Genomic DNA, 14,404 nt, shown 5'->3' with positions numbered 1-14,404 from the left:
CCAGGAATTGACAAGGATATAGCTCAGCATACGATACCACTCATTCCAGGTATGAAGCCTGTCAAACAAAAGCTGCGCCGAATGAAACCAGATGTGGCTCTCAAAATCAAGGAAGAAATCAGGAAGCAATTGGCCGCAGGTTTCATCAAAGTATCCAAGTATCCGGAATGGATAGCAAATGTGGTTCCAGTTCCAAAGAAAGATGGAAGGGTCAGAATGTGCGTTGATTACAGGGATCTCAATAAAGCAAGCCCAAAAGATGGGTTCCCTCTACCTCACATTGACATTCTGGTCGATAATACAGCAAACCATGCACTCCTGTCATTCATGGATGGTTACGCCGGATATAACCAGGTATTGATGGCCGAAGAAGACATGGAGAAAACCACATTCATCACACAGTGGGGTACATATTGCTATACGGTAATGCCATTCGGGTTGAAAAACGCGGGTGCCACCTACCAAAGAGCAGCTACAGCATTGTTACATGACATGATGCACAAAGAGGTGGAGGTCTATGTCGATGATATGATTGTGAAGTCTAAGGATCGCCCAGGCCATATCGTCGCACTTCGCAAGTTTTTTGAAAGACTCCGTAAGTACAACATGAGATTAAATCCAGCAAAATGTGCATTCGGAGTCACGTCAGGCAAATTACTTGGATATGTGATCAGTTCTCGAGGGATTAAAATAGATCCTTCAAAAGTAAAAGCGATCATGGCCATGCCACCTCCCAAAAATGAGAAGGAGATTCGAGGCTTCATTGGAAGGTTGCAGTATATAAGTAGGTTCATATCAAAGCTCTCAGCAATATGTGAACCTATATTCAAGAAGCTTAAGAAGAATTTCCCAGTCACATGGGATGATGATTGCCAAAAGGCTTTCGACAAAATCAAAGAGTATTTGGCAAACCCACCTGTGCTAGCGCCGTCAATACCTGACTTTCCTCTTCGACTCTACCTTACGGTCACAAAGGAAACGATGGGGGCAATGCTAGCACAAGAGGTCGAAAGCAAGGAGAATGCAATCTATTACCTGAGCAAGAAACTCCAAGGATATGAGACGCGATACACGCCACTCGAGAAGTTGTGTCTCGCACTTGTATGGGCCGCACAGAAACTAAGACATTACATGCTCACTCATACAGTGCATGTCGTGTCTAAGATGGATCCTCTCAAATACCTGTTCGAGAAAGCAACACTCAACGGCAGATTATCAAGGTGGATAGTCAATCTAGCTCAATTTGACTTGAGATTTGTACCACAAAAGGCCATCAAAGGTTCTGCAGTTTCTGACTTCTTAGCAGACTTTCCGCTAGAAGAAGCTGAAAAAGAAGAAGATGAGTACGATTTCCCTGACGAAGATTTACTCATGACCGAAGACGATAGTTGGACGCTCTATTTCGATGGAGCTTCAAACCAAAAAGGATGTGGTGTGGGATTCTTGCTCGTATCGCCCAATGAAGAACACATCCCAATTTCCATGAAGCTCGACTTTGATGTCACCAACAATGCCGCAGAATATGAAGCATGAATTTTGGGATTAGAAACAGCTGTCGCCTTGGGAATCAAGAAACTCAGAATCTACGGTGATTCTTCACTAATCATTAACCAAATCTCCAAGAGATGGAAAGTGAGAAGTGAAAGTCTCGCTACGTATCAAGCTCATTTAGAAACTCTCACGGAGCAACTAGATGAAGTGGAATATACGTATTTGCCAAGAGAGGAAAACCAGTTCGCCGATGCACTAGCTAAGTTAGCATCAATGGTGCGAATTCCAGCTGACACCATCAGAATGCCACTGACCATAGAGAGAAGATATGAGCCAGCTTATGTTCATGCACTTGACGATGAACAAGAACCACAAGAAGAAGAAGAACCATGGTACACAGACATCCTTAATTATGTGACGAAAGCAGAATACCCTCCTAATACTGATAAAAGGGCACGCCGTGCTTTGAGGCTCCTGGCCTCACATTATGTGCTCATCAGGGGAGAACTCCACAAGAGAACCGCAACGGGAAGGAATCTCTTATGTATAGCCAAGAAAGAAGCACATAAAACCATGGAAAACCTTCACGCTGGTATATGTGGAACTCACATGAATGCAAAAATGCTAGTCCAAAAGATTCAACGACAAGGTTACTATTGGACTACTATGGAGAGAGATTGTCACGAGTACGTCAAGAAATGTATGAAGTGTCAAATCTATGCAAAATTACAGCATGTTCCACCTTCGCTTCTCTACACGTATACTTCTCCATGGCCTTTCTCCACTTGAGGCATTGACATCATTGGAAAAATCACACCACCAGGACAAGGGGGGCATGAATTCATTCTCGTAGAAATCGACTACTTCACCAAATGGGTCGAGGCAGCCTCATATGCCAAGCTGACGACAAAACACGTGGCTCAATTCATTGAGAAAAATATTATATGCCGCTATGGGGTACCACATGAGATGATCAGTGACAATGGAACACATTTCCAAGCCGAATGCGCGGAATTGTTGCAGAAATATCATATCAAACATCACCGATCATCACCTTACAGACCACAAACAAACGGAGCAGTCCAATCGGCCAACAAAAACGTGAAAACCATCATCAAAAAGATGACGGAAAATTATAATGATTGGCCAAGTAAGCTACATTTTGCCCTTTGGGGTTATCGAACCTCTGTTCGTACATCGACAGGGGCTATCCCTTTTTCTTTAGTCTATGGCGTCGAAGCTGTACAACCAATCGAGCTCAAGATACCTTCTCTCCGAATCGCATTAGAAAGCCAACTAGATGAAGTCGACTGGATTAGAGCAAGATACGACGAACTGGTCTTACTTGATGAAAAACGCTTGGCAGCTTTGCCTCATGTCCAAACCTACCAACAGCGTATGGCACGAAATTTTAATAAAAAAAGTCAAGATCAGGAATATCAAAGAAGGTGACCTAGTGCTTAAGGCACTTCGTAAAAATGTGTTAGATCCAAGAGGAAAGTTCAGACCAAACTGGTCAGGCCCGTATATTGTTAAAGCCATCCTGTCTGGCGGAGCGGCACAATTAGTAGACATGGACGGTAACGACTTCCATAATTTAACCAACTTGGATCAACTCAAGAAATTCTACGCCTAGTCGCATGGGTTCATGACCCAATAGAGCTACGTCTGGCCTGATTCCTTTTTAGGATACGTAGGCAACCCCTCAAGGGGGCCCGTCCACTTTAAAATAAAAAAAAATCCTCCCTCTGTTGATCTAATATGCGCGTCGGTTCAGCATTCCGTCACGGCAAAATAAAAAAAAAAAAGGAAAAATGCCGCGACACGGGATTTCTTCCCGTCTGACGGGAGAAATTCTCGTGTCACGGCGCAAAAAGGACAGGGTGCCTCCCGTGACATGGGATTTGTTCCCATCTGACGGGAGAATTGTTCCGTGCCACGTCATCCCTGTCAGTAAAAAAAATAAATAAATAAAATAAAAGTTTGCCGTGACGCGGGAATGTGTACCGTGTCACGGAACCCTTTCACCGTGACACGGTGGATTTCCAGTTTTCCCGTTTTTTCTTTTTTTTTGCGCATTCGTCGCGAATTAATTGTTCGAGTTTTTATTTTCGTTCTTCCATTGCGTCCGACTCCTTGACTCGGATAAATAAATAATAGATAAATGTCATTGTAATTTTTATTTTTAAGGCTGAAATAAATATGCTATTATTAAAATAAATGCGACTACAAATATTGGCATCAAATGCCTTATTTTAAATAAAAATTATAAATTATAAAATGCAAAGCACTATTGATCTAATCCCTCTTCTCTTTAGGAACATCCTTTTCTTGCTCAATTAGGTCGGCCTTCACCATTAGTGTGTCTTTTGTAGCCCGAACCGTCACACCCCTAGTCGAACTTTCACCCCTTTCACCTTTCTTGAACTTTTTCGGTTGTTTTTCCCTATACACCATCTTTTCTTTACCCTTCCCTTTCACATAGATCTTCTTTCTTGGCATCTTAGGAGTCTTAAACTCAATTCCTTGAGTTCTCGGACCTAGACGATCTTTAAGAGGAGCTTTCTTATCTCCAAGACGACTCTTCACATCAGACTTGCGTGATCCAAATCGTTCCCTCCTACTTTTAGGGTTCAACCATGCCTTGTATGCACTAGATAAAGGAGGAGGAGCTTGGTCACTTGCAGAAACGGTCCACAAAGGTCTTCCAATCCAATAAGCCTCGTACTTGTGAACATTACTTTCATCCAACGATACTTCACGAGGACTATCGTTATAGCGTGGAATTACTTGTTCAAGTCCATACTGCCGCATCAGTCGAGAAGGACAGTAAAATGTCAGTTTGGAGATACTAGGAACGCGACAATATGGAGTTTCATTCGTGCCAACCATCCTAGTAAGCCTCCACCAAGGCACCACCCAACGAATGGAAAATTCCCTCTTTGCAAAGAAATTCTTCCAATCTTCATACGACATATTCGCAGAGTAATTCTTCTTCCTACGGACTAAGTCGTTGGGGCCATATTTTTCAATATCGTCGGGGGCTTCAAATAATTCCAAACGCTCCATCAACCAAATCTGCAAAAAAAGAAAAAAAAAAAGAAAATTAGTCAAAATCGAATTAAAAAAAAAAAACTGCAGATTCCCGTGACACGGCAGTTTTAACCGTGTCACGGCAGACTCCAACCGTGACACGGTGCCTGTTTTGTGTCACGGGGGCTATTCGGGGCGTATTTTTACCTGTAGTAGTACCAGAGAGCCCTTCCTGATGGCTTTTCGGTCAGATTTTGCCTCGTCAAGACCACGAAATGTTTCTCCAAGGCACGTCGGCATAGGAGATCTTCCGGATTCAACATGCTCAAGCACAGACGCTAGACAAGCATGTCCTACCCTACCGTTTGCAAATAGTAGCTTGCTAAACATGCAAAAAATATATGCCCTTCTACGATATACATGATAAGACTCAGAGATAGGGCGATTAAAATATAAATTAGCAAGTTTTTATAAGTCTACTTCATTACCACAAACAATTCTATTTAAATCTGGATCTGTTAGATTCAGATGGCGTTCAAAGTCTTGGTAATAATATTCACGTAAGGTAGGCATGGCAATAAGATTTCTAGCAGGAAATCCAAAGATTGCACCAAATTCCTCCGACAGAGGACATATTTCATCATAATCAAATTTGAAACAGTGTGTTTCTGGACTCCAATAATCTAATGCTGCTCTAAGAAAATCATGTTCAATAGCTACATGTCGCAGGGCTAGCAAACCCCTGACATGAAATAATTCTAACTCTCTTTTTTCAGCATTGGTCAAAGAATAAGACCAGTCGCGCAACGTATTATCAAAATTCTGAGACATGATTATTGAAATATGAAATTCTAAATTATTTTGTGTTTCGTAATTATGCATATCATGAATAATCTGGTCTTATATTATAGCAAAAGCGCTCGAAACTGCCCAGAATTTATCTTTTCACATGCGTAAAACAAACCGCGGAATAATACGCGTCCCGTGACACGGGAAATTCCACCGTGTCATGGGAATCTTTGTCGTGACACGACAGGTTTTGCCGTGACATGGTGAACAGTGCCGTGACACGGCACTTTGCGCGCTATATTTTTTCATCTTTTCCGTATCTATCCGGATTTTTTGTATTTTCTTATCTTTAACGTTTATTTTTCAGTCTTTTCTAAGACTTTTATTTCTAATAAAATTCTCACCTTTTTTATTTTTATCTTTATTTTATTTTAAGATTTTATTTCTTTTGTTTTTTATTTTAATTTTTATTTTGGGGAAGATATTTTTTATATTTATTTATTCATCATTTTATTTTTATTTCTTTTCTTTTCTTTTCTTTTGGGGAAAGTAATTTTATTTTGAGTGTTTTTTTATTTCTTTTCTTTTGGGGAAGGTCGGTACCCTCCATTACTCCACTTATGTTTTTTCGTCGTGTCATTAATAAGTACACAATCACACACAAAGAGTCTCAAACACACACTAACACACACAATAGTAGATATATACACTGTAAATAATGTACAAAGAGTCGTAATACATAAATGTGTCAAGTGTCATCATAACATGTACAAAAACCCTCGGTCATAAATCTCTAGAATCAAAATCAGTCTCATCTTGACCCTGTGCATGTGGTCCACCCTGTGTGTATGGGAACGACGAACCGAAGAGTCCCTCGACCATCCGAGTACGGGGAGTAGCGTCCCTACTAGTTCCCGTAGGCCCGGCAGTAGCTAAGCTCAAGGTAGGACCCGTCCAACCGGAAAATGGAGTAGACTGGCCCAAAGATACTGGAATTGTCGGCGAAGGCATCATCCCATACATCGGAACCGAGAACAAGCCTGACAGCGGTGGAGGAATCCCGGATAATGGAGCCGAGAATGAACCAGGATCCAAAGGAGACCCAAACTCGGGAACTGGAGGCTGTGAAAATGACGAACGCTGAGAAGACTGACCCTGCTGCCACTGAGCCTCCTGGAATGGCTGAGTAGTCTGAGGCTCACGCTGAGAACGCCGGTGAGCCTCAGGAGATCGTTTACCACGACCAAGCTCCTCCTCGTCCGAGCCTCTAGGCCTCGAGCGCGAGCGGGACCTCCGTCGCTCCTGAAAAACACAAAATCAAAAGGTGTCAATGATGCAAAATAAAACAAATGGCAGAAATGAAAAAATAAGTGATACCTCAAGAACGTCGCTAGAGCTCCGACAACTCGCACCACGCCGAAGCTTGATGATGCAATACTTTAGCGCGTCCACCAGCTTCATAATTCTCATCACCTCCGGGCGGTTAGGCTGAGGATAAAACAAAGAAAAATCAGTAATAAGCAGCATTAAAAGAGTGGATAATGCGTCGAAGAAAACTCACCGGCTCAAAAACCTCGGGCACTGACTCCTGCGTCCGTCTATAACCCTCCGGCGCGTCAGCAATATGGTCCTCCATGATACCGATCGGCCCAGGGTAGCGGACAGACTGAGGAGGAATCTGAATCCTCCCCACAGGGTGGATGGTCGTCCGAAAATATGATCGAATAATCAAGTTATTCGACTATTTAAAACAGAGACTAGCAAAGAAGATTCTTGAAAGAAATCATACCTCGGGAAGACGGGGTGGAGGAGCCAGAGAGGGAAGCAAATCCCGCGCGTAGTCGCTCTCCATGTGAACGAGCTCCTGCCACGGAAGAGTGTAGCGCTCTCCCCTGTTGATCAACCCTCTGATCAAGCGGGAGTCCAGCATCGACTCTGGCAGGGATGAAGGCACCACAAAACGATCGCCGCTATGCTGACAGACGACTCGCTCCCCCAAATACCAGACGAAGCGCCCAGTACCAACCAAAATGGTACGGTACACTGAAAGACGTAGGGCCTCGGGTAGATCAGTCATCCCGACCCAAGGACGATACTGGACATCGATGGGAACCTAGAAACCATGAAAAGTTAGGCGTGAAACAACAAAAAACAACATCAGAAGGAAAAAACGCAACCAAGCTAATCCTTACGCCAACGGAAGAGGTGCCTCGGCGTAGTAGCCCACGAAGCGCCGGAACAGACTCCACCCGTGACTCTCCTCAGTCACGCCAGCTAGCTCCGACAGGGAAGTCATGGACCACTCCCCGACGCCGGCGAAGAGCCAAGCCTGGGAAGTACTCGTAGAACCATAGCTGCAACAAAAATAACATTCAGCACACGAATCAAACAAGCTGAAATGAAACAAGAAGGGAAAAGATCATCACCTCTACGACTCTCCACAGGCCGTAAACGGTGATAGGGGACTCGTCATTCAGCTGACGGCAGCCATGACGTAGAGATAGAAGAAGATCCGCGTACCCAAGACTGGCCCAGCTGTAGGATCCTATCTAGGGAATCCTAGCCAAAGAGGGGAGGTAGCAGAGGAGCACGCGTGAACTCCTGTCGGGAGAGAGGGTCATAGAGATCAAGATCAAGAGGAAGATCCGCACCCGCTTCTCGGCCGTCATATCCTCCATATCGAAGCCGCGAGCAAGAACTGAAGCCGACTCCGATCGTCCACTCCTAGGACCACCTCGAGACACCGGTCGAGTCCTGATGTGCTGAACAACCGGACCCAACAAATCAGCTACCTCAGCCGATGTCCAAGATAGATCGGACATCTGGCCTCTAGCCCGGTCAGTGAAGCGCAGTCCGCTGATCATGCTGAAGTCCAGGGGGGTCGCCGTCATCTCCCCCCAAGCAAAGTGAAACGTGTTGGTAGTATCCTAGAAATACTCCAACAATGTGCGAACGACCGTCGCGCCGCAACCCCGGGGGCTGCGAAACCCTATAACCGCCGCATAGAAATCAACCAAGCCAGACGACTCCCATAGGGCGCTCGTAGCAGGATCCCTCGTAATGACCTGGTGAAGTTGAGGGATCAAATCACCGGCCCCGGAACCATGCTGGCGAAGTGTGCCATCGACTATGCCGGAGAGTGCACGGTGAGAGACGTGGTTTTCACGGCAGAAAACCAACTGGTCTAGGGTCCACGGAGGTGGAACCCACCTGCCCCTACTCGTAGAAGTCCGAGGCTCGGACTCCAAGACGTCGTCGCCCACGCCCTCAGGGACAGTGGGAGTGTCCTCCCGAAAAGCCCGACGCCGGCCGCGGGTAGAAAGGTCGCAATCTCGTCGTCTAGGCATGCTATTATAAAAATCTAAATGTTTGGCATCATTTCCTAAACATTTTTAAGTTGCACACTTATAATAAAAAATAAATATCTAAATACTTAGCATCATTTCCTAAGCTGTTTAGTTGTTTATTGAATTATATGCTAAATTTTATTAAAATCTAAGTGTTTGGCATCATTTCCTAAACATTTTATATTGCATATTTATAAAAAAAATAAAAATCTAAATATTTGGCATCATTTCCTAAGTTATTTAGTTGTTTATTGAATTATATGCTAAATTTTTACCTCAAGGCTAAAAGTTGGTAAAATTATGGTATTTAGTTTCTCCATGACAAACTAATGTTACATTTCTCCTAGCCGCATGATACTATGTTCTCCATGAGAATATAGTACATATGCAAAATATGAATCAACGCATCATTTCACAAGATTCACCACCATTTTTTTCACCATTTCAAAACGTGAACATTATTTCACAAAGTAGCACCCCAAAAATGGTGATTTGCTCAATTCTCCATCAAATCATGCAATTTTTGTCTCAAATTTCTCACAAACACACATGTATACATAAACAAGTAAAATCATGGCAAGAATTTCAACATAAAGCATCAAAATCAAAAACCCCCAAATTGATTTTTTAGGGTTTGTCATGAAATTGTTTATGTGAAGCAAATTCAAAGCAAAAATCAAAGGGAGCTTACATGAATGTTTGTAGAAGGTCGAAAATGAGGAGAAGATCGAGAAATTACAGCAAAATTGATGAAATTCGAACTCCAAAACTCGAAAAAATTTCAAGCCACCAGCGGGACTGCCGTGACACGGTCAGCACTAACCGTGACACGGAGAAGCAGTCCCGTGTCACGGCGACCTTCAAGGCTGACGGAGCTCCGACGATTTGGGCGGCAGCTCCGGGAAAGAAACAGAAACAGCAACGGCAGACAGCAGCAGCAACAAACTGCAGCAAAACAAAAAAAAAAAGAGAAAGAAGGAAAAAATCAGATCTGTAGACTAACTGTGTCATGGTCGCCGTTACCGTGTCACGGTGAGCTTCGACGGCCGGCGGTTAACCTCAAGCGTGGAGCGGCAATTTTTGGTAAGCAAAAAGCAAAAATAGTGAAGTGTGAAAGCAAGTATGAAGAAGAAATGTGAAATGGTGAAGTGTGAAAGCAAGTGTGCGGATTTAAAGACAGAAAAGGACAAAAAGAAAAGTGACCGTTGCTTTGACTGGTTCAAACAGCGAAAAGAAAAAAAAAAAAATAGGAGTCCCGTGACACGGGATACTAGTCCCGTCTGACGGGAATCCCTGACCGTGTCACGGGAACCTGGTGACGTGTCGCGGCAAAACTGAGCTTGGTCAGGGAATATTCTTGGCTTTTTGACTAGTTTCGCTGATTTTCCGAGTTTATTGGGCGATTATTTTTCGCTACAGTTACGCGGAAAATCCCAACTGATATTTAAGGGGGACTAAAATTACCATTTTACCCCTGGCAAGCGTCAAAGCCTATTTTTCGTCATTTTAAGCATTTAATATGGTCGGATAATCGGCTTAAAATTGTGAATCATCTGCGGCCTACGTTCGGGGATAATCGAACCACCATACACTTATCAATTTTCAGCAATCGTCGACTTTCCTCAGGCTTGGAAAGCGTTATCGGTGGATTTTTCTTCAAGTATAGAAAACCGCCAAGTCGGCTTTCCTCAGGTTTGGAAAGCATTTTTCTTCAAGTATAGAAAACCACCAAGTCGGCTTTCCTCAGGCTTGGAAAGCGTTATCGGTGGATTTTTCTTCAAGTATAGAAAATCGTCAAGTCGGCTTTCCTCAGGTATGGAAAGCATCATCAGTGGATTTTTCTTCAAGTATAGAAAACCACAAAATTCCTTTGTCGGCTTTCCTCAAGTATGGAAGGCATTAGCGGTGGATTTATTTAAGCATAGAATGAAACCAAATTTGTTCGTCGACTTTCCTCAGGCATGGAAAGTATTATATGGTAGCTTTCTTCAGGCTTAGAAAGGTACCAAACTCTTCAGTCGGCTTTCCTCAAGCATAGGAAGCATTTCACCAAATGTCACTCGGTGGATTCCTTCAAGCTTAGGAAGCTGCCAAATTCGTTTGTCACCGACACACTGGTGTCAGATACGTATTCTATCCCTTTACTCTTTTATCTGCGGAATTAACATTTTTCTGCAGGTATCGGCGTGCACAGAATGATTTAGGATCTCAGAACATCTTAAATCATTCTCCGTCCCTATCGACTACTTTGACTATCGTTTTCGAAACTGATGTTTCTACAAACTCAGTCAAAGTGGGGGCTTCTGTAGACACCTAAAAATGTCTCCTCAAAACCAAACCCGATGATAAATAACCTTTCACCGCCTCTATTGGTCGGGTTTAGTATTTAATCCCGAGAGTGCTTAAAAAATCGGATTTTATTAAATTCATACCTTTGAAAGGTCCATGGATTAGTCTTGATGTTTGGTAAAAGCATAGTTTTTATTTTTAGCCCAAACCTTTTTTTTTATTATTATTTATTTTTGGCCCAAATGTTATATTTTATTTATTTTTATTATTTTCTTATTTTAGCCCGAATAATAAAAGTCAGAAAAAAGCCCGAAATTATCAATCGGCACTTAAAAAGCCGAAAGAAATTAGGGTTAAAAATGAATTTAGACGGAAAAATGGACTGGAACTGACCGTGTCACGGTATAGCCTGACCGTGTCACAGGAACCCTTCCCGTCTGACGGTGGGACTTCCCGTGACACGGGAGGTCTGCCGTGACACGGGAAGTTCCGTGTCCTTTCCGCGTAAACCCTTAACGCGTTTTCCGTTCCATTTTCTGAAAATTTCCCGCGTCACTCAAAAACTGTACCGTGTCACGGGAATATGTACCGTCTGAAGGTACTGTCTAACCGTGTCACGGTACAGTCTGACCGTGTCACGGGATACTTTTTTAGGGTTTTTATAATTTTAGGGTTCCGTGTGCTCCCTCAGCACATTTCCCTATAAATACCCCCTCATTTCTAATGTACGGGGCAACCAGAATTCGATTATTCTTATTTTCTCTCTTCTATGCTATTAACCTAAACACCAGCCTACCCTTTTTTACTTCAAAATTCCTTCTTCAAGCACTCAAAGGAGTCCATATTTTACTCGAGGTTCTGTCCTTAAGCCAAGGCGTGAAAGGTAGAATCGTTTGAGGGTTTGGCCCCAAAATCAACTTTAGTTTTATTTAATTTAATTTAATTATTGTTTTATTATTTCCTTGAAGTTACTAACTCGTTTATTATTTTGTAGTTGCAAGCAAACAGATTCAAAGTAAGGATCATGCTCTTTTATTATTATTATTATTATTATTTTTCTAACAATTTTATGTTGTTGGGATTGTGATTAAATTGGTATTAATGTTGATTTTATTTTATTGATCACCATATTGCATGTTTAAAGGGAATATGTAATTGAAAATCACGACTAATAAGATAATTTGGACGACCGGTTTAGGTTCCTTTTAATCTTATTATTAATTGAAGTGATCACCAAATTTTTAGAATTATGTGTGCATTAATATTTAACCAATTTAGTTAAATAATAGTTTGGAGCGAATTGAATTATTGTTTATATGCCTATGAGATCACAGGAATGCTTTTCAATATAAGAATCGAGTAGAGGCCAATACGGGCGAATGTGACTCCATGACTCACTTCGTACCATCATCCCCGATCCTCCTTTCGTGGTTCCGAACCATATGGAGTTAGTAATCTCATGGATTATGAATGGGGTGTAACCTTCACGGGTCAATCGTTGTTGCCTTCGTTGTCCCTTATTCGTGGTTTCCTTTTATACGACCCGTGAACGGTTTACAAGTTCCTTAAAAAACTTGTTGGCGGCTCCCTACTTTATTTGTCCCTAATCGTTGTCCCTAATCGTAATGTCAATTCCCACTTCCTATGAGTGCCAAGCATATTCACAACATGCTTTTAACGTAGGCGCGCTTCAAACGACGCCTACAACCGTGTATTCTATCACCACAAGGAGTGGTAAAGTGCTTGAAAAGAGAGTTTCTAGGAAGATCTAGGAGAGTGAGAAGGTGAGTGATACAAGTGAGGAGAAAGAGCTTGATGTGTTAAAGAAGGTGAGAAAAGAAGCCAAAGAGGATGAGAAAATTGATGAAAAATTGCGTGAGGATGTGATCAAACCCAAACTTCCATATCCCAAAAAGTTTTTGATAAACATGATTGATGAAAAATTTGGGAGATTTCTTGATCTAATATGCTTAGGGAAGTGCATTTTTCAATCCCTTTCACCGAAGCTATGACACAAATGCCAATGTATTCTAAGTTCCTTAAGGAAATCTTGAGTGGCAAAAGAGAGTGTAATGAGATTCACTCGGTAAAGGTTGGGGAGTGTTGTAGTGCTTTGATTCACAGTGATTTACCCAAAAATATGAAAGATCCGGGTAATTTTTCAATCCCTTGCAAGATAAATGGAAAATTGTGGCAAAATGCTCTTTGTGATCTTGGTGCCAGTGTTAGCATAATGCCTTATTCAGTTTTTAGGAAGCTTAAGCTGGGTGAGCTTCTTCCAACCAACATGACCTTACAATTAGCTGACCAATCTATTAAGTTTCCTAAGGGAAGGGTTGAGGATGTCCCCCTCAAGATAGGTGAGTTTATAATTCCGGTTAACTTCATCGTGCATGATATAGCGGAAGATGACAACATACCTATCATCTTAGGGAGACCATTCTTAGCTACTTTGGGAGCTTTGATTGATGTGAAAGGTGGCCTTATTACTTTACGGGTTGGTAACAATAAGAATATTTTTGAGCTTAAGTCGATGCATGAATCTTTGACTTTTATAAAGGGAATTATGTGTATCAATTCACCGCGTTCCAATGATAATGTATGCATGTTTGTGTCTTCAACTAACGATGTTCTTGAAGTTTGTGATGATGTGCCTTCAAGTGTTGAAAGCAAGAAGGTTTTTGAAGATAACATGAAGCCCTCAAAGGTTGTGGATAAGGAGGTAATTGATATACCTTCATGGTTTGAGCTCTACCCGAGAGAGAACGTGGTTGACTCCAAATGTGTTGATGGTGAGAAGCCGTTCACTACAAGGAGCAAGGAGAAAGAAGGAAAAGAAGAAAAAGAGAGCTTTTATGAAGAAGAAAATGAAGTTGAAGCAAAACAAACTTGAATCGGAATTTTCAACTAGAGAATACATCCAACAATGAAGTGAAGTAACTAAGGATTGACAAGAAATTTTTTTCCTCTACCGCTTTGGACAAAGTGGTGTCCTTTAAGCCTCTGTGATTTGGAGGAAGGGTCGAGCTTAGGACCTTAAGAAAGCACTACCCGGGAGGAAACCCGGTATTCTAAACTTTTCTTTTGATTCTATCTTTCTTAGTTTTCTTTCAAATTGCTTTTCTTTATTTCACTTGTTTTGTGTTTGGATTAATAGGTTGAATTCATGGGAATAGGACCCCTCAAACGAACATGAGCATAATGGGAAGGAGTTTCATGATAGTTGATGAGAGTATGCTTGATTTTATTGAATTTTGAGTTAAAAGGGTAAGGTACTCAAAGAGGTAAGATTTTGAAAATTTGTGCTTAAATGTGAAGGGAAGTTGTGCTTGGTAGGTTCATTATGGTGCTCTCATTTATTTGGGATATTGAACCCATTGACAAGGCATTTAGAAACTGATATGTTTAGTGGGTTCAATAATTCCGTGTTGATAAAGATGCATAGAGCCCATAGT

The 14,404-nt window shown here is 42.0% G+C and overlaps 1 protein-coding gene across 1 annotated transcript; it reads left to right on the top strand.

Moving 5' to 3' along the window:
• The first annotated feature begins 12,957 nt into the window (after positions 1-12,957).
• Positions 12,958-14,145, top strand: LOC110688671. Its single transcript, XM_021865404.1, has 2 exons — positions 12,958-13,671; positions 14,107-14,145. The coding sequence occupies exons 1-2, from the start codon at positions 12,958-12,960 to the stop codon at positions 14,143-14,145; spliced, it is 753 nt and encodes a 250-aa protein (XP_021721096.1).
• The last annotated feature ends 259 nt before the right edge of the window (positions 14,146-14,404 follow it).

This window comes from Chenopodium quinoa, unplaced genomic scaffold, assembly GCF_001683475.1.
Source record: "Chenopodium quinoa cultivar QQ74 unplaced genomic scaffold, ASM168347v1, whole genome shotgun sequence".
NCBI lineage: Eukaryota > Viridiplantae > Streptophyta > Magnoliopsida > Caryophyllales > Amaranthaceae > Chenopodium > Chenopodium quinoa.
This window is presented reverse-complemented; position numbering and strand designations above follow the sequence as displayed.

What these genes read in the sequence shown, in the direction of transcription:
- LOC110688671 (XM_021865404.1), top strand. Translation starts at nt 12,958, where the DNA reads ATGACACAAATGCCAATGTATTCTAAGTTCCTTAAGGAAATCTTGAGT. An exon ending in CAAAGGTTGTGGATAAGGAG is followed by an intron (nt 13,672 to 14,106) that starts GTAATTGATATA and finishes TTGGATTAATAG; the next exon opens with GTTGAATTCATGGGAATAGG.